This window comes from Colletotrichum navitas (assembly GCF_030913465.1).
Source record: "Colletotrichum navitas strain CBS 125086 chromosome Unknown LY79scaffold_32, whole genome shotgun sequence".
In the NCBI taxonomy this organism is placed as follows: domain Eukaryota; kingdom Fungi; phylum Ascomycota; class Sordariomycetes; order Glomerellales; family Glomerellaceae; genus Colletotrichum; species Colletotrichum navitas.
Window position 1 is genome coordinate 37283 of NW_026850578.1, and position 23988 is coordinate 61270.

Consider the following 23988-nt stretch of genomic DNA (forward strand, 5'->3'; position numbering starts at 1 on the left):
TAAAGAGAAGTCTTAGAGGTATTTATAGACCTAAGTAGTACTTTAATTAAGAAGTAGAACTTTTTTTACTATTATTTTAAAGTATTAAGAGAGGCCTTTATAAAGAGGAATATTTAAGTAAGCTAGTTAATAATAAAGTTATAGCCTATAAATATAGCTTAGCCTTTTATAAGTAAATTTATTAACCTAGATAATAATACTAATAACCTAAAGGCTCTAATATAGGATCCTAGCTTTTTTACTAAGCCTAGTATACTCTAATAGTTTACTATTAAAACCCCTTAAAGGTTAAAAGACTTAAGAAAGTATTAAAGTCTATAGGATCCTTAAGGGGAAAATAATAAATAGGATTATAATACTTAGAGACTACTCTTTATAAAGGTAAAAAAATAGCTTAATAATATAAACACTACACTAGTAGAGAACAGTAAAAGGATATAGTTACTTAAGGCCTAGCTAGACTATATAAAGAAGTATAAAAAGAGTAAAGTTACTATTAATTTAAATACTTATTTTACTACTATAGAGAGTATTATTATAGTAAAGGAAAAGGTAGCTAAGGAGTAAGCTAAGGAGGAGGCTAAGAAGACAGTAATTAAGGCAGTAAAAGCACTAGCTAAGGCAGAAAAAGCAATAGTAGAGGTAGAGGCAGTAAAAAAAAGAGCAGAAGTAAATCCCTCTTTATAATATAGATAGTTTAGTATTTATATAGGTTAATCTATATAATTAATAAATAGTGACTATTAGGCCAAAATAATGATTTTTTTGTATAGTCTAACTTGGGGGGTGGTCCGAGTTGTAGGGTGGGGTCTTATCTCCGGAAACTTGTGCTAGCGGAGCGTCTCCGCAGCGGGGAAAACCTGCAACTTTTTGCGTCTTGTGCCCTCCACTTCGGGTCAGAATCAGGCATGATATTGGACAAGGGAGACTACTCATGCTCCACAGAAGCTGCGGCTCCCTTATCTAACGTGGTGTAGCGTTCGGCATGGGGGTCTGATCTCTGTGAAAAAAATGAAAATACCGGCCATGAGACGGGCGCCCGGGCGTAGCGTGGGGGTGCATCAAACGCAATGGATTCCTTTGTATCGGCGCCGGTTTGGCGGCGGACGGGAAGAAAGCCGAGATCGCTGGCCCCGAGGTCGGTCGGATTGGAGGAACCAAAAGCCGTAATCTTTTACCGGACTCGGATCCGTTTTGTTCTCATTGTCTCACACAGTGATGTCCCAAAGTAATATTCATGCATCATGCTGGGCCACATCTAGTTGAGTCGGAAGCAGTAATCGGAGACCTGCCACTAGTTCTGTAGTGCCATAAACAACCTCGCCATTCGGTTCAATGTCAATAAGCCCACCTTGGTTCAGTGCATCGTTCGCCTTGGGCAATAGCTCAGCAAGGCTCGCGCTCATACCTCCCTGCAATGCCTCTTTCCATTGTTCTCGAGGCGCCACTTCAACTCCGATCTCCCGTCCCAACAGTTCGCTCAATGCCGCTGCCACATCCTGAACGCTATAACGCTGCGGCCCTTCAACGTGTATGATTTGCAATTCGTCGTCTCTGATGGCTTGTCGTATGATTTCGGGCGCAACTTTACCCACATCAGGCGCGGAAACAGTGGGAAGCAGACTGGAGGTCAAGATGGGGAAACTCGTAAGGGTACCAGATACGATAGCCGCTGGAATCGCGCGGTTCCAATTCTGCATATGTTCTGCAGAGCGGAGGATCACCTTATGGCCCTGGAGCTGGCTAATACGAGTCTTAAGGGTGCCACACATCGTCGGCATTCCAATGTCAAAACCGACATGCGCGCCATAGTCGGAGATGGCCAGCACTCGTTTCGGTTGAGCCTTCTCGAGCGCCAAAACAACGCTCTATATGGCATTGCGCAACTCCTGTGCTCCATCTCTTGCCTATAGCAATGGTGGAATGATGACCTGGACAGTTCCTGCGCCTGCTATCGCATTGCCGAGAGCATCGGCATCGTGAAGGTCAGCTATTGCGATTTCGCACCCAAGGGCTCTCAGGCGAGCCGCCTTTGAATGATCACGAAGGATGGCCCTGACTGGCACATTCGCTTGTCGCAAAGCTAAGGTAGTGGCAAAGCCAACTTTCCCAGCTGCTCCGATGACGGCGATCATGTTATTAGCTTTATTCTGAGCGAAGGATTTGATGAAGGGGTTGACATGAAGACATTCATAATTATGACTGAGCTGGATCGGTTCTCGCAGTAACTTTAGGAGTTGCAGTCTTATAGCCAGCTCATTTTGGGATGTTTTACAAATCTCATTGCCGGATATTAAGTCACTCAATAGTCCGAAGTCCGAGGGGCATCTTGATCCGAACGTCCTGGTCCAATCACGCTCTACAACAATAATTCAGGTTTATTACACTAGTGTCTATGGTAACTGCAAAGGGCAAGAAGTGGGCCCTGGAAGGATGCTATCAGACTGAAGAACAATAATTCGAGGAGTTAATATGACCATTCGAATACATGCCAACATTCTCTATAGCTCAACAGAAGAGGTACGGGTCACACTACTTCACTGGGTAACTGGCAGTGAGGTTTATAGGTACAAATCGAAAACCAGTCGACGATCCAACATCAAGCATTCAAGATGATCCGTCTGCCTGACCTGCTGCAGGGAAGGATCTGCAGCCAAGTAAACCAGAGTTTTTTCGACTTTCCACCAGATCAGCGAGTGAAATGATAGACCAAACCAACGAGTCGGTCGCACATTGACCGGCCTGAAAAACAAAAAAAGTGGCCGCAAAGTGTTGTCGCTCTCTGTAGTGTGATTGAGCGATAGGTGAGTGGTCTGAAGTTCCGGCCGGTTTATAATGCACAGCCAGGATTCCAGCACATTATCCTAGTACAAAAGTTGGGCGGCAAGCTCTTTCGCCTGGCCATGCAAAACCGGGCCAATGTAAGGCAGACTTAGACAAGATTGCACAACCAACCGTTAGTGGGTGGCCGCATGTCGACCAATATGCAGCCAGCCCCAAAATGGGGAGCGTGAACATATGTGGCAGTGCTGCTGGTCAGGTTCAGGCCTCAAAAGTTTGACCACGATGACCTTTTTGTTCATTCGCTGGCCTGCAGGTTGTACAGCCCAACCAATTTACCCTGGGCGTCTATGATCTTCGAGGTTGCAACTCACATATGTTTGCAAAAGGGAGCTGCAGTTGAAAAGGCATGGCATTTCCCGAAAATCTTTGTCTATTTTTTAACGTCATTTTCTGATCAACTTGCCCATCGCATCACTTGAAGCCCGGAACATCAAGCTGCATCGTTCGAAGATGACGAACGTTGACTTTCAGTTGCCATCGCTAGAGGATAGATGGACACATTGCAAAGCGCAAGATGACCAGAAGACATCTCTCATTTCGGTAAGCTAACATGACCGGTTTCAATCGGCTGTGGTTCTGATTGTTCCCGCTTAGGATTTATTCATCCACGTCAAAGAACTCACCGACAAGCTGTCCGAGGCTGAGTCAGAGCTCAAAAACAAGAACTTGCTTGTCAGATCGATGTGTGACACCGTCAACAGTCACAAGGAGCAAGTTGATCTGTTGCAAACGGCGAAGGTGAAATCCATTTCCGATTCTCGGGCACCCTCCAAGTGTTGACTTCGCAAGGACAAACATTGTTTTGCTTTGGTTCTGATTGATGGCGATTGCATGTCGGTAAGTAGACCCTGCAAGTGGCTTTGTGTGACTAGCGTTATTTACCTATCATAGTTCATGGACGACCTCATCGAGCAAGGCTTAGAGGGAGGCAAGCAAGCAATAAGATCTCTTAGACAGGCAGTAGCCTCAGAGTTGAAGTCTGTTGATCCCTCTCTACCCCATCACCTGCAATTGGTCGTTCGTGTCTTCGCCAATATAAAGGGTCTAGCGAAGACTTACACAGAAATGGGCATAATTCGTGATCCGAGTGTCCTGTATGAGTTTGTCAGAGGCTTCAACATGACGAATGCGATGTGCGAATATGTGGATGCGGGAAATGGTAAAGAGTGCGCAGACGAGAAGATGAAAGGTAATGACTTCTAGGTTCACATGTGACTGATACCATAGACTAATACTGTGCAGGAAACTTTGAGTTTGGCGTAGCCGACGTACATTGCCGGCATGTTTTGTTCGGTGCCTCGGCGGATAGCGGATACGCCCGTCTTCTGGGATCTCACCTCGAGACCGATGAGGTTTCGAAGAAGGTTATCCTGATAGAGGGACCTCCTTTTGCGAAAGAGCTGTCTGAGATCAGCGATCGATTTCGCGTCGCTTCCTTTGACAAAGTCTTTAGACGAAGAAAGCTCATCAACATCAAGCGCAAGGTACCGGACCACATCACGCCTCCTCCAACCCCGTCACCAAATTACGCCTCGGCAGCCGCAAAGCCTGTCTTGTCATCGTCGGCGCAAAGTTCGTCTCAGTCTCATCGCTCGATGAGCGTCTCGACACCACCCAGCAGGGGAGTATACCGGAACAGGGCTGGTCAGCGTGTCGACCCTCCCGTCAGTTATTCACACCAAGACTTTATCATTTTGAAGAGTAAAAAGTTGTGTAACAGTTTCCATCTCACCGGCAAATGTTACTACAAAGAGACGTGGGGGAATTGCAGTCATGAGCACGGACAATCCCTGAGTCCAAAAGAGTTGGACGCTCTCCGGGCCGTTGCCCGCCACTCATGGTGCCGTTCCGGCTCAAACTGCAACGATCCCAATTGCGTGTTCGGTCATCAGTGCCCTCAAGATGGCTGCAACGGGGCAGGTTGTCGGTACAACTTCCCATCGCATTTGCACAATATTGATAAGAAGATTATTGAGTAATCTATTGCAACTTGTGGGTTGCAAATGGACTATTATTTTGGAAAGGACTATGTCTCGTTTTGTCACCGCTTGTTCCGTTTGCTATTCTTGTTGCAAAATCTGATTTTCTAGAATATAAACGAAAAACTACATCATGTTCCCAAGTTGGCTAAATGAACGACTGGCCCGCTATCCAATGCTATGAGTAAATCATGATCCTAATCAACGCCCCGTATGCCCCGGCCAGCTAAGTAAATCTATGTTCAACCAATCCAGATACTCCCCTATGCCACAATTCCATACAACCATATCCTCCAATTGATGACATTACACTTATTCCGACTGTAAATACTTGATGCCATCCACAATCACTGAACCGTTTGTGCGGATCTACCGAAGCTGAAAGCACGCCAGGACGTTCGTTGGGACACCGGCCTGGCTTTAGTGGCCAAGCTAGCCAAGAAAGCGGGTGATACCTCTGTTCCGGACAACGAATCATCTGCACTCCTCCTCTTCCTGCCTTGCTTCTTTGCCTTTGCCTGCTTCTCGAGCTTCGGGACGTCCTTTTGCCTAGTACTCTCCTGTCTCAAGCAGGCATCTACGACGGACCTCTCAGGCAGCACCTCGGCCCCAGCCATCTCTCTCGTTGGCCACGGGAACGTGGCAGCCATTTCCTGAAGAGTGACCGGGTTCAACTTCTCCAAGATCTCTCGCAGCTGTGGCTCAAGATTTGCAACTTGCTCGAAAGCCCAGTCTTCACGCCTCTGGATCCTTACGGCATCGCGGCGCATCTGGCTGACAAGCCACTCCATTGCCACATGGTGCGGGATAAGGCGTGCGTTACGCATCAGCCAAGCCATCATGTCAGGATCGCCGGTCTGCCTGACGATTGGCAGACTACGACCACCGTGCTCGCGCTCTTGAAGCTTTTGCAGGAAGTCATGGTACAATCCTAGAGACGCAGTCTGGAGGCCGACGAATTGGCCATGCATGAGCGCGCGAGCAACTTCATCGGCCCATGCAATCCCGGCCTTCATACCAGAGTTTGCACCGCGGCCAGGCCAGAAGTGCACAGTCATCGCAGCATCGCCAGCAAGCGTAACTAGGCCGTGGGGTCGTCGAAGCGCGGAGGAGTCGCACTGAGGGAGCTGCTCGATTGCCTTGTTGATTCTACGGACCACGATGGGAATGCGGACAATGTTGGTGACTTCGCACTGCTTGAAGCCGTAAAGCTCGAGACCATCGAGAATGGCCTTCCAGAGAGGGCTGTCGGGTAGCTGTGAAGGAGCAAAGACCTGGTTTTCTTGGAAACCCTCGGGAAGACAGCCGTTGACCTTGAGGCAGCTTGGACGGCCGAATGTGCAGGGGTGGCCATCCACCGAAACCATTTGATGCCACTCAGTCTCGGTCAACTGCATGTTGAGATATCCAGTGCCATCAAAATCGCTGGCGTTGAGAAGATATCGGGTCTGGCCCAATGTCAGAATGATGTTAATGGGCTGCGAGAAAGGAAGTCCTCGAGGTCTGTTGAAAGCGACGCCGAGAGCATAGCTTTTGCCAACCTCTTCTTCCTGCCCCTGGAAGTATGTTCCGCGTAGCCACGAGCCAGCGCCATCAGCACCAAGCATAAGGTGGAAGTCGCCGTGGTCTGCCAGGTTCTCCCTCCTGACCTGAATAGCATGCAAGAAGATGAGATCCCTGAACTGGCTGTCCTGCGCACGTCTGAGAAGACCATCCTCGAGCTTCCGAATCTGCAAGTTGCTGGAGCCAGGCCAAACACGCTCGGGACATCCCCCAAAGACGGCCTGTCTTGTCCTGTCGCTCATGAGGTCGGTGACGGAGTCTTGGAGGGTGACGACCTGGTCACGGCGGCGAGCTGTAGGTGGGTAGCCGACGAAAGAAGTCCCAGCTTGCTGGGCCCAGCGGCCCTCGTAAACATGGACCTCGACTTTTGTGCCGGCCTTTTCAGCCAGGGCGATGGCGGATGCGAGACCAGTGGGCCCTCCGCCGACGATTACGATCTTGAGAGGCGCAGCAGGGTATTGATACGTAACAGGATCCTCGGGCAGTTGCGACAGGTTGCGGGCAATACTAGGGTCAAAGAAGAAGTCTCGCACAGACTTAGTCCTGGCCGAAGTAAGCGCTTGACTCTTGATGAGAATAAAGCGCATCCACTGCAGCAGCCGGTTGGTTTGGAAACTGGTGTGGCGACCGCCGAAGACGCGCTTCTCAACTGCAGCAGCTAGTGAAGCTACATCTCGGTATCTGTGGTGTGAAGCGATGATCCGGAGTTCACTATTGATTGCGGCGTCATCGCCACGGTAGAAAAAGAGGAATGCCTGGGCACGCTCGAAGTTGGTCTGACCAGCGGCCTCCCATGCCGTCTCCCAAGACCGAGGAAATTGGATGAGGTCCATGTCGGTTGACGAGAAGGGAAACGAAGTCGGACGGTTGAGCGCGGGGGAAGTGGTTGCCGGGGAAAAGCTGGATTGACTGCGGATGGAGCTGACATTTGCCATTGTAAACTAAGTAAAAAGGTTGATGGTCAAAATTGGTATAGATTGGATGTAAGAAGAGCCACCAAGGAAACAGAAAGATGATTGATAACGCCAGACTATGCGATCAGGAAAGTGGACAAAGGGAATAGAGTTAGATCGGAAACGGAAGTTGTTATTGAGATGAATGTGGCAGAAAGTGGAACATGATGAGATCTACCACCTGGATATATAGTCACTGCCTACTCAAGATGACGATGTGACGCCTAGGAGAGTAAAGATAAGAATAGCTTCAAATCTCAAGTCAACTTCTGCAGAGCGCCCAACAGGAAGGCGGTGCCATCTTGCGGGCAATGCCTGCAGACACCCGTCTTGCCTACTGCACAGTGTCAGCCCTACGAATGGTGGTGTACAACGTGTATTACCCAAGGCGAAGAGTTCGGGTCTGCCTTCTCGTGCCGAGTGGCTCGGGGTGCACAACGAGCAGGCAGCTTCATTGTTGAAGAGCGGAGGAGCTCATCCGTGACCCCAGCTCCCTACTGCACGAGAAACCCAATTTCCAACCACAGGAACCGTAGGTAGCATCGATGGATGGGACCCCAACTATTGTGCCGCACGGGTGCGCTAGTGGTACAATGCTGGCAATGCATATAAATTGAGGGCTTCAATACCATCACCAAAATGGGTTACCACATGGGAGACGCAGTAATCAATGGCCATGGTTGGCTCTATGACACCATGACACCAATCAGTTTTTACCTATTCCGGATGAACTGCTGCAAACCAAGTCTCGTCGCTGACCACCCACGCGCTCCTACTCTGTCGAAGTGAGTCAGCTTGATGGACGCCGGTTGAACCCGTGGCCCTAACATGAGTTACCCGCACCTCTGGCTAGTTTGGCTATACCCAGATATGCAGTGTGTGGTTATATTGGGACTCTCGTTTGCGCAAGACCGGCAGGAGAACAGGCTATAATGATAGGTCATGTATATTTAGTTGGACGTGGGGTTGCATTGCGTGGTACTTTTGCCCTCGCAGATGCATACATACCGTTCACGTAAATGGGTTCAGTCTTTCTGAATGCCTGAGCTATCTGTGTGTCTTCCCCAGAGGACGACAAGAAGAATGAGATTTGACTAATGGGGCGCGAAGAGACCATCTACATACTCAACCCCCTCTTGAAGGAGCAAGGCCACTATATAACGCGAACTTCCTTCAACCAGGCACATAGGATAACATGAATTTGGGAGAATGCTTGCAGTTTTATGCATATATTAATCTGAATGAATCCATTCACTGCGGCTAAGATGCATCGGTCAGAGACTCTCTCTGCCAGACCACCGTGCGATGTCATGTACCCGCCTGCCCTTCCACGTCGTTCAGCGTTTGCCAGACAGCTTATCCATGTTGCAGCCTGATGGTATTGATTGAAGAGAAACTGCGACCGTTGAGGGACTCTGGTGATGCCGAAAGCGACAAAGTCATGAGCTGTGGCTCTTCAATTTATCAAATCAATGTTGGCGTCGTGCAGTTGATGTCGGTGCCCAAATGGCGACTGATAGTGTTTCCACCTCCTGGTTCTGCCTTAGCGACAGAACCTGGGGGCTTCTCTGAACTAACCCCGCTGCGCGATAAATCAATATGGGCCATTTTCAACTCATCTGGCCGGATTAAGCTCCTGACTTTACGCCTAGGTTTACAACCCTTGGGTTACTTTCTTCTGGTGAATACCGGAGATAACTCACATTGTGTCTCTTACGCGCTCACCATGACCGATCTCAACGCCCGCGTTCGGCTGTGGGGCATCGTGGATCGGTTGAGTGGCGCTGAAACTTACAAGATTTGGGCTCTTTACAGACAGATTTTTTTGGCACTGTTTCTGCCTATTTCCTGTGCCTGAAACATAGCTATACATGGGACAAAAAGGCGTTCTCACGAGACACAGCATCCTGCTGTCATACATCACATCCATCCTTCCCACAGCAATGACTGCCTAACTCTGTCCCCTAATGCCAATCCCTGTGAGCTGGGATTATAGCTCTTACGACATCTCCTTACGTATGTCCGCCATCCCCGCACAGTTCATTAGACTTACACGAGTAGCCTCTAACTCTAGCAGCTCCAGTGGGTTGAAATTCTTCGCCTGGCTGTTAGTGAGTTAGTTCATGTTCTTAAGAGAGGTAACAAAGCTCTCCCTGTGGCCATCGACGGCAAGGAGGAATCGGGTCATCTCTCCCGCTTCCTGAGTCACAATCCAGCACGTAATACAGGCGAGATGTTCCCAGCCTGTGATGCTAGGGGCATTGCGTCTCCTGCGGTTCCGAACACGCCGCCAACATGAATAACTACTGACTCGTTATTTTGCGCTATACCTTACCATTCAACATAACTGTTGGTCAGTATGGTGGCTGCCTGCGCTTTTCTGGCTGCGCCGCAGGTGGCACTTCGATCGAGATCCCTCACTGAAGAGATGCCTGTTTCAAACATACTGGGTAGCGTGTTATTTCGTTGCTTCAAGCCACCTTGCTTTGCCCTGAAAGCAAATTGCTGATCTGATAGTACTATCTGGAAGCTTATCTAAATCTCTAGATATCTGATTGGTGTAATAGTGAGATTACCCAGGCTTCGGCCCCTCCCGAGAGAGGATGATACAGAATGATTCATAACGGGGCCGAGTGACTGTTCCTCCGAACCTTGAAAAGAATCCTTGGCCTCCCCCGGTTCGCGGATCTGTGCGGTTCAAGAGTCCCAAAAGTTGGAGCTATATATATATATATATATATCGCTTTCGTGATACATCGTACCAATTTATGAATAGTGTTTCATCTGTCTCTGATTTCTCACATACATACCGCTGCCGTAAACACATCCGAGGAGAACAGACAATGGCGCCAACATTGGCTGCGGACGCAGCCGTCCATCATATCGAAGCTGGTGGGAGAGTATTTCCAGAGAGACGATCAAACTCACCCACAACCTCCAAATTATCCGTAATCGATGCAACCGTTGCGCGTTTCTCTCCGACGGCAGCAATATGGCTCTATGATAAACCAAAGATTACAAGAACATCGCCAAACGATCTATTCAATACAATAAGTCATGCACTCAGTCAAACATTGGTGGATTACCCTCACTTCGCTGGCCAGATTCAGTGGGCCACTGAGGATCTCGTCAAAGATGACATTGTTCCGCGACATCTCGGTCGGCCCGTGGTGGTCCACGGCACCTCTGATGATCCTGGGGTCGAGTTGGTCGTTGTCAAATACGACATGAATCTCGACTGCGTCGTCCCTAGCCGGAATGAAAGAGCAGCTCGGTTGAAGGAATGGGACGCCTCAGGTTTTCCACAAAGAGACTTCCTACCACCAACGAAGATCGCGCTGATGTCTTTGGACGCTATCGATGGTTTGCCTGCGATGGCCGTGCAGTTGACTACATTCAAATGCGGCGGTTTCGGGATCAGCGCAAAGATTGCGCACCCCCTCGCGGACGCCATCACTCTGATGAACTTCATGCACTTATGGGCGGCGCGATCGAGGATGATTCTCGGCGAAGAAACTGAGCCGAGTGATCTCAAACTTCTTAAGCCGGTTTTCAATCCATCCCAGCTGGATCAGGTCGCTGAGCTACGTCACGGAAGTCCGCCTGACCCGGAAAAGATTGCAAAGGCCCGGTCGCTACCTATGCACCGCTTCGACTGGTGGGCGGAAGAAGCACCGGGGTTTCCGGTAGCTGTGAAGCCCAACTCACAGGCGACTATGCCTCCACCAGATGAACTGAGCAGGATAGAGTTGAGCCCGTCAACGTTCCCGCCCTGGGAGACGTGGGACATGGGTGCAACAGTGGATCACGCCCAGATTCGTTTCACCGCCGACGAGCTGGCACGGATGAAGGATGCTGCTCAGGCGAGTCTTCCTGACAATCTCAAGTCTCTCCGCATTTCCAGACTTGATGCTGCGCTGGGGCATATTTGGACCTTGATCAACCGCGCTCGTGGCCACCAGGGACGCAAAGAGAGTGTTTATATGGACATCACCCTCGGGCTCCGAAGCCGCGTCAGCCCGCCACTTCCCGGCAACTTTGTAGGCTCTCCGCTCTTACTAGGGTACATTGAGAAAAACGGCGACGACGCGGCCTCGCAAGAACTGGGCTCCGCTGCCGGCGCTATTAGGCACATGATGTCGCGATTCACCCCCGATGCTGTGGCTGCTTACATCCATGATGCTGCCCACGAGGTCAGTCCTCAGCGCCTATAGCAAGCCTTCCTCGGATCCCACCACACTCTGGTTACTTCTTGGGTCAAGGCCAGAACATACGAAGTCGACTTTTTGAGAACAGGAGATCTAGCAAGATATGCCCAAGGCGTGATGCCCAAGATTGATGGCTTGGTTCAAGTCATGGATGTCGCGGACACGGGGGACTTCGATGTCAGTCTGTGTATGGAGCACGATGCCATGGAACGACTTCTAAAAGATTCCGTACTCCGCCGATATGACGGCTCGGATGTTTAATAGATGCCCATGAAGAAATATTCACGATCATTCGAAACCTCGACCCCCTTAACATCATGAAAAATGATGGCAGCCATGAGCGATTCAAAACCAAGAAGTGAATGAAAGATGGGCATGCCCCAAAAGTAAGGGCCGATGCGTAGAAACATGAAAGCTTGAAAAATAGGATGGAGAAAAAACAGTCAAATAAACTGAGGATTGATGGTCAACTAGAGGCTATATATTGGTGTCAACTGGTCCAAGACAACATTTCGACCAAGGCACGTTCTTGTGGACCGCACCCACGATATCAGGTAAAAGCGTTATACTGTTTTGATCAAAGATTCTGGCTACATCAACAGAAAATGTCTATTTCGATGATATGCTGATACCGATCAAGAGTTGAATCAACAACAGCTGCATGAACCGTGAGGACTCATCTTCATCTTTAACAAGGAGACAGGATCCTGTGTAGTACAAAACCCAATCGATTTCCGAAATCCGGGACGGTTTCAAAGCCCTCAAAAACTGGAGTTAATCTAAAAGAGATAATTAGGCCTTAAATTGCTTTAGTTATAATTCCAATGAGCCCAGTCATGTATGTGATTGTGGGCCGTTTTCATGGCCGCAGAGGTATGAACATAGGGATACAATATATACAAGAGAAAAATCATTATTACGTCGCTTTGAGTCATTACCAATATGGTTCAGTTTGTCAAAGATTACACTGTTACACGTAGAGGTAGCACAGAGGCGAGCCGCTCAAGGTATTCAGCACATCACTGATGGTGGCGCTTGCGGCGGTCACACCCATGTTAAGGATATCAGTCTTGAGGGTACTTCGACTAGGGGGATTGTTGTTGAGGGTGATTGTGCCGGCAACGTCGGAGGCTATCCCCCCCAAGTGAAGGGCCTGCCACAGCCAGTACACACGGTCGACCATAGCGTGGTGTAGGAAGAAGCTGGGATCGACGACAGAGGAGAACAAGTCGCTAGCATCGCCGTTGACGGAGAAGTGGCCGGCGGCGTGCATGCCGAGGAACCCGTCGGCGAAGCGGCCCTGCAACTCGTTCTGGAAGAGCTCGATGCTCCGGGATGCTTGGCCGAGGGTGATGTTGAGCAGGTTTTGGTTGGTGAACCAGTTCTTCGCGACGTAGCTGTTCAGGTCGCGGGTGAGGCAGCGAGGGTTGTAGCCGAGCCTGCCGTCGGGGCTGGCCTTGAGACCGTCCATGCTGGGGTTGACGGGTCCAAGGTTGGCAGTCATGCTGTTGTTGAGAGGTTAGTCAACGATGAACACAAGTCCAAACGAACATTGCAGATTGAAGCTTACTTCTTGAAAGGGCCGCTGACAATGCAACCGCCGCCGTTGCCGGACGGCAAGGGGATGGCACCGGCGCCGCCGCGGCTGCCGTTGTGCTTGACGAAGGCGCCGTCGCCGCTCATGCTGGTTTCACTCCCGTCGAAAACAGGGGATTTGGTAAGATCGTCCTGGTTCTTCATCCAGTTCCAGTACTGTGGTAAGACGATTAGGTCTTATCCAAAGATTCTCCCCTATTAGCTACGGGTTTCACCTACAGGCTGAGCTCCCTTGTAGCCACACTCATTGCGCAGAGCTTCTTCGTAGGAGTGGACGAAATGGCGATGCCATGTGAGGAAGTTGCCCTGTGTTCGAATGTCAGATTAAAGACCAAATTTGAGTTTGCTATAGCACGACTTACCGTTCCGTGGATCTGAACGGTCTGGTTGATGTGCACGGCGACAAAGTCGTCATAGCGATTGCGGGCACCCGGGGCGAACGCAGGGTCTGACTTGGACGGCAACGTCAACATGCACTGAACGGCGCTGATGTATCCCTTTTTCTCAGTGGAAGAGAAAGAAGCCCTATGCAAAAGATCATGTAAACATTTCACTGGATCCTACTAGACTCTCGCAATCGGCATAGTTTGATAGGGGGTAGCTTACCAATCCCGGCGGTAACGAGCGTTGAAGATGTTGCAGCTGCTTCGCTTGCTGCCGGCACCAGACTCCGTGAGGGCGGCCATGGCCTGTTTGGTGAGGTCCGCCAGGACATCGTAGATCTCAGCGGGCTCAACGGGAGCTGCGACCGTCGTCGCACTCAACAGGCCAACGGCCGCAGCCATTACTGTCATGGGATACATGATTGGTGGTTCAGAACTTGCTCGGGGGTAAAGAGACCGCGGGGTAAATGGACGAAGGATCAAAAGAGGAAAGTCGGGGAGAAAAGAAATGTAACCCAAGTTACATCGGCAGTGAGGGAAGCTGAGACGGATGGGTGCCCCCAGAACATTGTTAGAAGACGGCTTCTAGACAAATCTCGTTAACTAATATATGGACTGCTATCCGGCGTTATGATTAGATTAAAATCGCACCGTTTAAGGTAGACCAGTGGCTATGGCTAATTGCTGCAGGACTCTAGGTCCTTGAAGCGGGCGTGATAACCGGACTAAGAGGGGGAAGCCCTCGATATGTGGGACATATGGCGGAAGACCCCCCTTTCTAGGGACGAAGAAGCGGGGGCCAAGGTAGAAAAGAGGGCCAGAAAATCCAACGTTTTCGTATGGCGGATATTCGTGGGGGGAGGGCGTTCGATAAACCAGATGCAAAGCCCATGACGCCGGGCCAGACAGCCAGGAAAGGCAGCCGTCTCTCTCGGGCTAGGCAGGGCTGATGGATGGGAGACAGGGACTGTGACAGGGGATATGTGTTCCGTCGCCATCGCTTGGAGATGACGGAGATTAAACGGCAACTAGCACCGGGGAAGACGAAAAACTGATGATGGATCGCGGTTCAGCTCGAAGGGCTCTAGAAGCTTGGAAGTCGGACGTAGCATGAGAGCAACATGGACTTGATAAACTAACTACCTTGATCTTCTCGACATCCGAGACACAGACGCGAGGTTGGCAGGGTGGCGTTCATCGGCCACAGTCAGATCTCACCGAGCCCACTCGAGCCTCTCGTCTGACCAACTGATCCATGACTGACTGGGTTCTGCTCTTCCCGAGTTCTCGCCATGTTCCCACTGTTCCCACTCTTTTGCGTGCCCTTGGGTCCCGTTTCCCTTCTTCTTCTCGGATGATTCTCCCGACTCCTCGGTAGCTTGAAATCCCAAACGATTGACCGATGACCGACAACCGCCAATGGGTGGTCCATCCCCGTATTCCTCCTTTGGCGCCACCGGAGCCCTCAGTCAGGAACGCGGCTGGCGATTCCCCATTCGGTTCTCATGCCGAGTTCTCCGCCCGTTAATGCTCATAGTGCCTTGGACCCCAGCCGATGCCCAGGATGCCGAGAGCGGCTGTAATAATGAATTGTCACAGAACCGGGATTGCAAGAGCCTAACTTTTGTTGTAAGCGGAACGGTCCTATGAGCAGCACACTATGTAATCAGGTCCATTGGCATATCTGATGCTCTCGCGAACCGGTCGCGTCTCCATAGTCGGCCCGGCCATGTGGGAAAGACGATTTGCGAAGCCCACTCAACAGACTAGCGCCGCCCGCTTGCGTCAAACGCTACAGATTTTCGCAAAGTGCTCCACAGCGAACAAGGCAAAATCCCGCTAGAAGCTTTCGAGACGAACGAAAGACTGGCCTCATCTGCTTCGAAACTCGCAGGGAAATACGCGTGCTGGGATGGATATACTTCCCTGCATAGTAACGCATATAACGTTGCAGTGGAGATCGTCGCACCTTCCTGAGACGGTCTGGAACAGCCATGACAGACGCGGCTTGGGTTTGGCTGTCGTCCAATGATGCCGTGCTCATTTTAACCGGTTATGGACGACCGTTTCCCCTCACGAGCCCTGCAAGTCTGTCACTGTGATGTGGTGTTCCCCTGGGCTGGATCGGCCTAGTCTCTGCAGGTAGATGAGTTCCCCCGTTCTCAGCACGAGGACGGTCCTGGAGACTGTTAAAAAGATTACCGAGATCCTCTCGTTGGGCTTTATGCCCGTCCTTGTGAACTTTATGACTCTTTTACGACCTCACTCTCTCGTACGCGCGCGCTATCATCGCTGCAGGCGTTACTGCTGCTTGCCGCCATGTCTTCGACCACGAACGTCGACCCGGCGCGCGCCAAGGAGAGCAATACCGAAATGATCCTGGCCGTGACGGGGTTTTTCCACGCGCTCGCTCTCCTCTTCGTCGGTCTCCGAACATACACACGCGTCATCATCGTCAAGTCGATGGGTATCGACGACTACATAATGATGATGTCTGCGGTATGGCGTCTTCTGTAGGCCGAAGCGTGATTCTGGTGCTGACTCTACAAGCTATGTGCTCTTGGTGGAGGAATGGCCGTCTTTGTCATCCAATCATTTCACGGCCTCGGCAAACATAAGGACACCATTAGCAAGCCAGACAATGTCTTCTTTCTGAAAGTCGGGTTTTTTCAGTCCATAATTTCCGCCATCGCCGCGTTGGCATTCCTCAAGATATCTATTGCCATGTCGTTGCTTCGACTAAGCAGGAACAAATGGTATTCACGAGCCTTATGGGCACTGATCGGTAAGTCCACGAGCTTACGACGGTAGAGGCTGATGCCTTGCGTGAGGTTTGTTGACACACGCCTAGTTTTTGTCATTCTGTATACGATCATGGCATGGTTGAGCTTTTTCTTGTACTGCACGCCATTGGAGGGTTATTGGGACAGGAGGTTGAAGCCCAAGTGTTACCCCCTCAAGTTGTTCATCAACTTTGCTCTCGTCAATACTTGTATGTAACAAGTCATGACTCCACAGCCGCCTACCGTCATCTCTAACCAAATCGTAGCATTCAACATTTTCACCGATGTTTGCTTTGCTACTCTGCCCATCCCAATCATTTGGGTGCTGCAGATGAAGTTGCGCACCCGAATTTATCTGGTCGGTATTTTGAGTCTTGGCTATATGTAAGTCAACTAGCTCGTTCTAACATTCTGCGGTTCTGGACTAATAAGCTATCAGAGCTGTTATCATGGGGATCGTCAAAGCTTTCTTCCAGATTGCCCAACCAGACAACAAAGACTCCACCTTGTAAGTCGTCAAAGAGAATACGAGAAGACTACAGGCTGATAACAATGAAACAACAGCCTCCAAAGTATACAATTCTGGGGCTTGTAAGTACCACACCGGCTGAAGCTTTGCTGCAACGGCGTCAACTAACATTGCCGTTTCCCAGCCTCCAGCTAAATCTCGGCATCATCGCCGCTTGCGCGCCATCATTGAGGCCCCTCGTCGGCCGCGTCCTGAAGTTAAACGCGGGCCGCCTCTATAATGACGCCAACCTCTACGAGAACCGATACCCGACTGGCCCGACTGGTAGAACTGTAACAATCACTGCGAGCGCCAAGAGACAGGGATATAGGGAGCAAAGCAGCCAGAGCAGCCAGAGCGCGCCGGATTTTGAGCTCGAAGAAGGGAAGTTCTCGCAGAGCGCAGAGTCCCGGCGCCAGGCGAGCATCAGGGGCAAAAGCCGACCGAGAGCTGTGCCGGTGTACCAGAAGAACAGTCTGGAAGATAGGTCAGGGAGCGAGGAGATGATCCTAGACACGGACAGCAGGGCTCCGGGGAGCAGGGGCATCATGAGGACGACGGAGGTACACATTCAGCGCTAAAACGCAGAAGTCTTGAAAACCGAACAATCCGAACACATAGCCGTGATGGCTGGGTAACACCAAGTTAGCTGTTGGTGTAGGCCGCATGCGGATTTAAAACATTGGGCTTTCCAGCACGGCTGTGATGATTTGTCCTGCCACAAGTCGCTAGTCCGTCCTAGGACATGGCCGACTTCAGCCCTACTGTACCGACTCTGGGGCGGTGTAGTTCATTTCCTGCCCCCTTCATTGACATTGGTACCTGGTGGTGCCTAAGCGCCGGCATTTGAGCTCAGCTCCCGGACATATCATTTTCAATCTTATCCCAGCTCGGTTCCATCACTCGACTCGTCTTACGTGTACGAACATTCGACCAAACCCACTGCTTCACTGGGGTGGAGTATCATTGACATCTTGCCATTTGTTTACCTCAATACTGACCTCGAGGCTCGAGCTCATTGAAAAGGCGAGATAAAAAGAGACGGACAACTACTACACCATATGACGGTACCCAGAGTTCATGAAAGCAGGGGCATTCGACCCTGTGAGCCAACTAGGCCGTGGCTCAGCCCTCTTGATACCCTAGTCCTTATGCTGACTGGCGTCGACGAGATGGCGTCCCTCAGCTGAGAGCCAACAGCGCCATTGCACAAGCTAGCGGCGCTCATTGGTCCCGGTTTCACGGGACGACATGAAAGATACATGGCCCAAGGGAGGTCAAGCGGCCTCCTTGACAGCCATAGTGGCTAGATCACTGGAAAACGGCGAACCATCTTTCGTTGTGATGTGATGGCTCCGGCATTCTCTGGCTGTTGTCCGGGTGTCTCAGAGCGACTGCGGTCCCGAGACATGTGGCGCCTGGTTCTTGGGCTAGCGAGGAGAAGGAAACTAGTCGCACGACGGATACAGACAGGAGGCTTGTCATGCCTGTGCCTCAAAAGGCGAACGCTCCCCTGACCACGGGGAGGTGGAGGGTATTTTGAGCCTGAGCTTGGCGATCCTCTTAGCTGTATCCATAACGACTGTTTGAGAGCACAGCATCCGGATCACTGTTGGGTATGCCTTGATCCAGAACCGCGGAAAAGATGCACCAACCACCCCCGGCTGACCAGTCGACATTTGGGTCGCTGGCGCAGTACAACTTGCAGGCCACGGCCGACGACGACGATGAGGAGGAACACTACGAGTTGGAGAAGATTCCTCCCCCGATCCCAAAAAGACCCAACTACCGGCCGAAACCGCTGCGATGGCCCTTCATTGTTTGCATCATTGCCATTCTGACTGTAATGATGGCTCTGGTGGTGTACGCTTGCGAGACGATGCCCAACTCCGACAGCACGGCGACCATCCTGCCTCGCCATGTAATACAACCACGACAACAGTCGAGCTCTGCGGGGCAGCGGTCCTCGGTCGTGGAGCCATCGCCGTCTTCAACGTCTGAACCGACGGCGTCTCGTTCTCAAGTCAGCATCGTTTCTTCTGGCAACGGAGAGTTATCCACAACGTCGGAGCAGAAGCAGCTCCCATACTCATCATCGACTCCGGTGCCGCCTGCATTATCTCAAGCCAACACACAGCAGGCTTCTTCGTCCTCGAACTCCGTAGTAATTCCTAACAAATCAACGTCAGAAATCATTTTATCGAGCAGCCCTGGTGAGAAGACAGATACCCCCGTCGCGACTATGATATCGGAGCGAACTTCGGGCACATCTTCGTCTCAGCCGTCAATTACAGGCAAGGTAGATGAGAAAGCGTCAGATACAGGTACCGGGGCAGCAAGCCAAACTTCGCTACCCCTTCCATCCTCGGAGAGGTCAGAAAAACCGTCTTCGAGCGTTATTAATGGCTCTGATGCTTCGACCCAGTCCATCATGATCGCCTCAGAGTCAGAGGACGTGAGGCAAATGAAGGGCTCCTCTGCGTCCATATCCACAGTCTCCGGAGCGAGGAGTGCTGTGGTGTCCTCAAGAGGCCTGACAGACCAGCGCAAAGCGCAAGGTACTGGGACCACTACCTTGTCTATGACTTCTACCCTGTCATCTACATCTATGAGCATCACTCAGAAGCCCACCGACAGCGATGAGTTGATATTGATAACCACGTCAACGTTCACCTCAACTCTGACGAGTAACGGTTCGACGGTCACCTACAGCACAAACTATACATCGTTTGTGTCTTCTACGTTCACAACCCTCATCCCAGCAACATTCTCTGACGGGTCTCGCACGGGTTCAGCCACCGCAAGCGCAATCACCCGGACAACAACGAGAATAGAAGTGGGCACCAGCTTCATGACCACCATGAGCTTGCCGATGACCACAACTCGAGTCGTTCCCATCGGCGATGGTCCGGCAGGCTCTTCCCTGACAACCACCCAAACGACGACCCGCGTAGTAACTTCAGCCGTCGTGGTAACTCCAGGAACCGTCATCGAGGTAACGACCGAGTTTCCAGAGCAGACTCCGGGTGGTGATGACGACGTGCCAGCATCGACAGGCTTCTATACATCTGTCGGTGTCACTGTCATGCCGACCACCGTCGCGACCATGGCCACATCGACAGGGCCTGACGTGGTGTATGTGTCAGTCGGGACCACGGAGATAACAATAGTGTCCACCGTCCGTCGAGAGTCCGGGGGACAGCAGAACGCCAACCCGACTCCAGTCACCCATATCATCACCAGCATCTTTGACCAAAAGATCGTGACAGTTGTTGAGACTGGTGCACCCCAAAAGCTCGTAATCACCGACGGGGGCGTTTTTACGGCGGTGTTCACCCCTCCACCAGAGACTATTGTGACGAGAAAAGGCGGGCAGGAAACTGAAATGGTCATCACAGTGACCCCGTCCCTGGACGTGGCGTTCGTCGCTGTCCCTACCATTATTTCTGGGGAAACCACACTCCTGGCGGTTGAATCCACGCTTGGGGCGTTCGGACCAGTATCGCTCACCCTCGTTTCTCAGGTGGGTGGCAGCACCGGCGTCTTCACGACTACCGATCCGCCGGAGACTATCAGAACCATAATCGACGGGGAGGAAACCACGATAGTGCGAACCCCGGCCCCAAGGGAGTACACTTCGGTCGTTGGAGGTACGCCGACAACGGTTGAGGTCGTCACCACGCCCACAGACACCATGCCGATGTTATTTACTGTCATAACAACTATCGGTGGGAGCGTCAGCACCATTGTATCGACACCGGTGCCGATAACTTTGGTTACGTCGATCTCGGGCAAGCTCAGCACAATCACCTCGACACCCCGCCCAACTACCCGCCTGTCAACGATAATGGCATCGACGGTGACATTCACTTCTGTCTCTAGCCCAACAATGACAGACTCTGCCGACACTGTCATCACCAAGGTCGAGAGGGTTGGTTTCACCGGCGGAGACTACTTTGTCGGCAAGTTTCTTCCGGTTATCCTAGCCGTCGTGATTGCAATTCCACTCCGGATCATCGATCTCAACGCGAAGCTATACCAACCCTTCTTCGCAATGGCGCAGGAGGGGGGCGCGCTGGGGAGAAACAGTCTTACTCTCCAGTTTGACGGATGGACGGGCTTTTTGGCACCGTTCAAGGTCCTTATGCAGGGGCATCCGGTACCGTTTATCACGACTTTGATGTTGTGGTCATCGGCCATGCTCACTCCATTGGCTACCGAAGCAATCGGCATGAAGCTTCACGGGACGTGCAAAATCACCGCCATTGAAGGCTGCGGCATCCAGCTCGGCGTCTCGACGTTTTCGGCTCGCGCACTCATCGCCATGATTGCGTTTATCATCTTCCTACTCCTTGTCCTCCTCTATTTGCTACGCAACTGGGAGACAGGCCTCCACGCGAACCCCTGGAGCATTGCAGGAGTATCGTCGCTAGCTAGGAACGCCAGCATCCGGTCACAGATGATCGACTTCAAGGCAAGCGAAAAGGCCATGTTGGAGAAAAGATACATGCTTGGCTACTTCGAGAACGACCAGGGCAAAGACGAGTACGGTATCATTTACTACGATGACTCTTCTCAGAACTTACAGGCAGCTGGGTCCGGTGCACTGCCCAACGACGACGAGCTAGATGGAATAAATCAGCGCAACATTGGGAAAAAGTCCCACAAGCCTATTCCGTTCATTGCGCTGACGTACTGGTGGCGATTGGGCTTCATATTTTTCCTTGCTTCACTGTTCATCTTGATTCTGTATTACCACGTTACACTCCAGGTTCGAACTTCCTTTAAAGAAGCAACGGACAGTCAGTCTTGGGGTGTCAGATTCTTCCTTTCGGCATTAGGAGTCATTATTGTTTTTTGCTGGGAGTCTATCTTCGTCAGTAAGTTTGTTTCTGTACTGCCCTGGAAAACACAAGGTTCGTCACTAACGAGGGGACTTTTAGGCATCGCCATCATCAGTCCATACTATCACATGGAGCGTCAATCGCAGCAGCCTGAGTCGTCGATACTGCTGACCCGACCTACAAACAGCTTTTACGGAATTTACGCTGCTGTCCTCGAAGGCAATGTTGTCCTTATGCTTGCGGCGTTCATGGCAATATTAGCAGAGTTTCTTCCTATTCTTCTCACCAACATTCCGTACAATCTTACACAGACGCTTTCCACCCATAACATTTGTGCGGTCACCAGCATCTCGATCCTGGCGCTTATGATGGTAACACTTGTGGCCAGTCTATTTACCAAGTGGCCTGACATGCCAGTTGACCCTCGTAGCATCGCGGGTGCCATGTACTATATCAATGAGAGCAGGATGTTGGAGGACTTCGAGGGCCTATCGAGATTGGATTCTGATGACAGGGAGAAGAAGGTCAAAGAACTGGGCAGGAGGTACTTCTATGGCGCCATAAGCGGGAAGGATGGGAGGCGTATGGCTGTTGATTCGATTGAGAGCGTTGAATGTACGGCATATACTGGTGTGCGTTGGCTTCTGCCACAAATTGAAGGGAACCAAGAGGGGGATCGTCAGGAGTATCATGACGAAGAATGTTCATCTGAACATGGAGTAGGAAGCCATGAGGCGGATCACGACACTGAGCATGAAGGGGCGAAAAGGATGAATTATAGGGAGGTGGGACTGGTGTGAAAACTCTCGGTACATATAGTAGCGATTTCGAATAGTTAACAGATGCTTAATTAAACATTATTGAAGAACAGAACTCATGATCTCACAGCTGTCAGAAATCGAGAACGCGTCCTTCCTCCAAGCCACCTAGCAGCGAATGACCGGGGCATTGCTGGCTAAGCCGCCGATAAAGAATGTTCCTAGCCATATGCCAGCCAAAACAGAGAGAAAGTAGCCGATATTCATCGTCATAACAGCCAGCATCCTATAACATATTAGTACGGCAGAGGGTTAAAAATTGGGGTGTCAACTCACAGCAAGTAACCAATACCCCCAACAATGACTTCGTATGTGGCCCTTGCCGCCGCGGGGCCAGCCCGCCATCCCTTCCATTCTTCAACGACGTCTGTCCTGGCGACTACACCGGGCTCCCCGGCCTCGCCGCTCTCTGCATCCTTAGCAGTTTCGCTGACTTGGGTTGCGTGCGTCGGCGAGTTCCTCCGGAGACGCTCATCCAGAACCGGCTTAAGGGCAAGGAGTATGCGGAGAATCGAGGCGAGGGTGATGAGGAAGATGCAGGTGCCGGCGTATTGGCCTTTGTTTCCTGGCATCCACGCGTCTGAGTAGAGCGGAGTTTTAACAGATTGGAAGAACGTCATGGTCATGTCAGCCATCGACATGGACATGCCGCCGCTCGACATGCTTCCCGAAGCTGCACCGGCCGAGGTTGCCATTGGCATCGCCATGGATGTCATGGTCGCTCCGCCCATGTCCATGTCCATCGTTTCCTCGGCTGGTTATTCGGGGGGTTATTTTTTTTCTAAGGGGCGTCGTGATCTGTTTCGAAGGCGGTAGTCTCGAGGTCTTGAAATGTTGTCTTCGTGTCTGCGTGTCGCTGTGTCTTGGGAGGATATGATGGGCTTCTCGTTTGTTTGAGGAGTCGAGTGTCCGGGAGGAGATTGCTACATTTAACACAAAAAAACTTAACCATGGCAACAAATATTAACGCTTTTCAGATACCCGACAAGAGCAAGTTTCTCTCCTCGAGCGGATACCACGGCACTAAGCGTCTATGTTGTTATAGATATTGTGGGACACAGGGGTCCCAAAACACGCAAATTACCCATTTCCCACGTGGGAGATCTGCAAATTAAAAAGTGCTGGCCAATACAAAAGGCTTGTTTTTGTCGTTATCTGTATTGAAACCGTGTCTAGGTGACCATTGCTGACGGGGTATTGAGTAGTGCGTAGCATGGGAATCGTAAATCTGCTCAAATCTGCTCAAAACCTCGTTACAGGTAAAATGACAGTGCACTTTTGGTCGGCTGCCAGTGGGTTAAACCCAGTTAGGTAGGCACTGCCACCACCGCCACCGCCGCACTTTGCTCGTAATTAGTGCTACTGCTGCTACTACAGCAGCTATAGGTATTATAGTTACTACTATAGCAGTAGTAATATAGGTAATATAGGCAGTATAGATAGGTGTTAGTATTATAGAGAAGTTAGGTAAATAGCGTATACGTGCATTACTATTTAATATAATAGGTT

General features: G+C 51.0%; 8 protein-coding genes across 8 annotated transcripts; 4 read left to right on the top strand and 4 right to left on the bottom strand.

Annotated features, from left to right (window-relative positions):
* Window positions 1-1220: 1220 nt before the first annotated feature.
* LY79DRAFT_649957 (NmrA family protein) lies at window positions 1221-2135 on the bottom strand (the record flags this gene model as incomplete). The annotated part of the gene is made up of 3 exons (XM_060562531.1): window positions 1221-1866; window positions 1888-1907; window positions 1932-2135. 3 exons carry the CDS (start codon window positions 2133-2135, stop codon window positions 1236-1238), a joined length of 855 nt encoding a protein of 284 aa, XP_060413761.1. The 3' UTR covers window positions 1221-1235.
* Window positions 2136-3150: 1015 nt separating this feature from the next.
* Window positions 3151-4950, top strand: LY79DRAFT_607622 (uncharacterized protein). The gene is made up of 5 exons (XM_060561898.1): window positions 3151-3384; window positions 3439-3582; window positions 3634-3681; window positions 3736-4033; window positions 4087-4950. The coding sequence occupies exons 1-5, from the start codon at window positions 3295-3297 to the stop codon at window positions 4821-4823; spliced, it is 1317 nt and encodes a 438-aa protein (XP_060413762.1). The 5' UTR covers window positions 3151-3294; the 3' UTR covers window positions 4824-4950.
* LY79DRAFT_554866 (uncharacterized protein) lies at window positions 4951-7785 on the bottom strand. The gene has a single exon (XM_060557886.1). The coding sequence runs from the start codon at window positions 7319-7321 to the stop codon at window positions 5171-5173; it is 2151 nt and encodes a 716-aa protein (XP_060413763.1). The 5' UTR covers window positions 7322-7785; the 3' UTR covers window positions 4951-5170.
* Window positions 7786-10182: 2397 nt separating this feature from the next.
* LY79DRAFT_590480 (transferase) lies at window positions 10183-11808 on the top strand (the record flags this gene model as incomplete). Its single annotated transcript, XM_060561159.1, has 2 exons — window positions 10183-11532; window positions 11554-11808. The coding sequence occupies 2 exons, from the start codon at window positions 10183-10185 to the stop codon at window positions 11806-11808; spliced, it is 1605 nt and encodes a 534-aa protein (XP_060413764.1).
* Window positions 11809-12517: 709 nt separating this feature from the next.
* On the bottom strand, window positions 12518-13946 carry LY79DRAFT_516242 (uncharacterized protein; the record flags this gene model as incomplete). The annotated part of the gene is made up of 5 exons (XM_060554794.1): window positions 12518-13052; window positions 13118-13299; window positions 13363-13449; window positions 13506-13668; window positions 13750-13946. The coding sequence occupies 5 exons, from the start codon at window positions 13944-13946 to the stop codon at window positions 12518-12520; spliced, it is 1164 nt and encodes a 387-aa protein (XP_060413765.1).
* Window positions 13947-15548: 1602 nt separating this feature from the next.
* Window positions 15549-17490, top strand: LY79DRAFT_607632 (uncharacterized protein). The gene is made up of 7 exons (XM_060561899.1): window positions 15549-16025; window positions 16077-16311; window positions 16378-16518; window positions 16576-16693; window positions 16749-16817; window positions 16874-16900; window positions 16963-17490. The coding sequence occupies exons 1-7, from the start codon at window positions 15846-15848 to the stop codon at window positions 17396-17398; spliced, it is 1206 nt and encodes a 401-aa protein (XP_060413766.1). The 5' UTR covers window positions 15549-15845; the 3' UTR covers window positions 17399-17490.
* A 660-nt stretch (window positions 17491-18150) lies between these two features.
* Window positions 18151-22461, top strand: LY79DRAFT_632641 (uncharacterized protein; the record flags this gene model as incomplete). The annotated part of the gene is made up of 2 exons (XM_060562198.1): window positions 18151-21697; window positions 21761-22461. The coding sequence occupies exons 1-2, from the start codon at window positions 18463-18465 to the stop codon at window positions 22459-22461; spliced, it is 3936 nt and encodes a 1311-aa protein (XP_060413767.1). The 5' UTR covers window positions 18151-18462.
* LY79DRAFT_554878 (Ctr copper transporter family-domain-containing protein) lies at window positions 22451-23684 on the bottom strand. Its single transcript, XM_060557887.1, has 2 exons — window positions 22756-23684; window positions 22451-22705 (listed from the first exon to the last, which is right to left on the bottom strand). Exons 1-2 carry the CDS (start codon window positions 23220-23222, stop codon window positions 22588-22590), a joined length of 585 nt encoding a protein of 194 aa, XP_060413768.1. The 5' UTR covers window positions 23223-23684; the 3' UTR covers window positions 22451-22587.
* Window positions 23685-23988: the final 304 nt, after the last annotated feature.

Excerpts from the sequence above, each read along its gene's own strand:
- LY79DRAFT_607622 (XM_060561898.1), top strand. The coding sequence starts at position 3,295 with ATGACGAACGTTGACTTTCAGTTGCCATCGCTAGAGGATAGATGGACA. Across the intron at positions 3,583-3,633 it reads ATCTGTTGCAAACGGCGAAG|GACAAACATTGTTTTGCTTT; the intron begins GTGAAATCCATT and ends TGACTTCGCAAG. Across the intron at positions 4,034-4,086 it reads CGCAGACGAGAAGATGAAAG|GAAACTTTGAGTTTGGCGTA; the intron begins GTAATGACTTCT and ends AATACTGTGCAG.
- LY79DRAFT_554866 (XM_060557886.1), bottom strand. The coding sequence starts at position 7,321 with ATGGCAAATGTCAGCTCCATCCGCAGTCAATCCAGCTTTTCCCCGGCA.
- LY79DRAFT_554878 (XM_060557887.1), bottom strand. The coding sequence starts at position 23,222 with ATGGACATGGACATGGGCGGAGCGACCATGACATCCATGGCGATGCCA. Across the intron at positions 22,706-22,755 it reads GGGGGTATTGGTTACTTGCT|GATGCTGGCTGTTATGACGA; the intron begins GTGAGTTGACAC and ends AATATGTTATAG.
- LY79DRAFT_607632 (XM_060561899.1), top strand. The coding sequence starts at position 15,846 with ATGTCTTCGACCACGAACGTCGACCCGGCGCGCGCCAAGGAGAGCAAT. Across the intron at positions 16,026-16,076 it reads ACATAATGATGATGTCTGCG|CTATGTGCTCTTGGTGGAGG; the intron begins GTATGGCGTCTT and ends TGACTCTACAAG. Across the intron at positions 16,818-16,873 it reads GACAACAAAGACTCCACCTT|CCTCCAAAGTATACAATTCT; the intron begins GTAAGTCGTCAA and ends ATGAAACAACAG.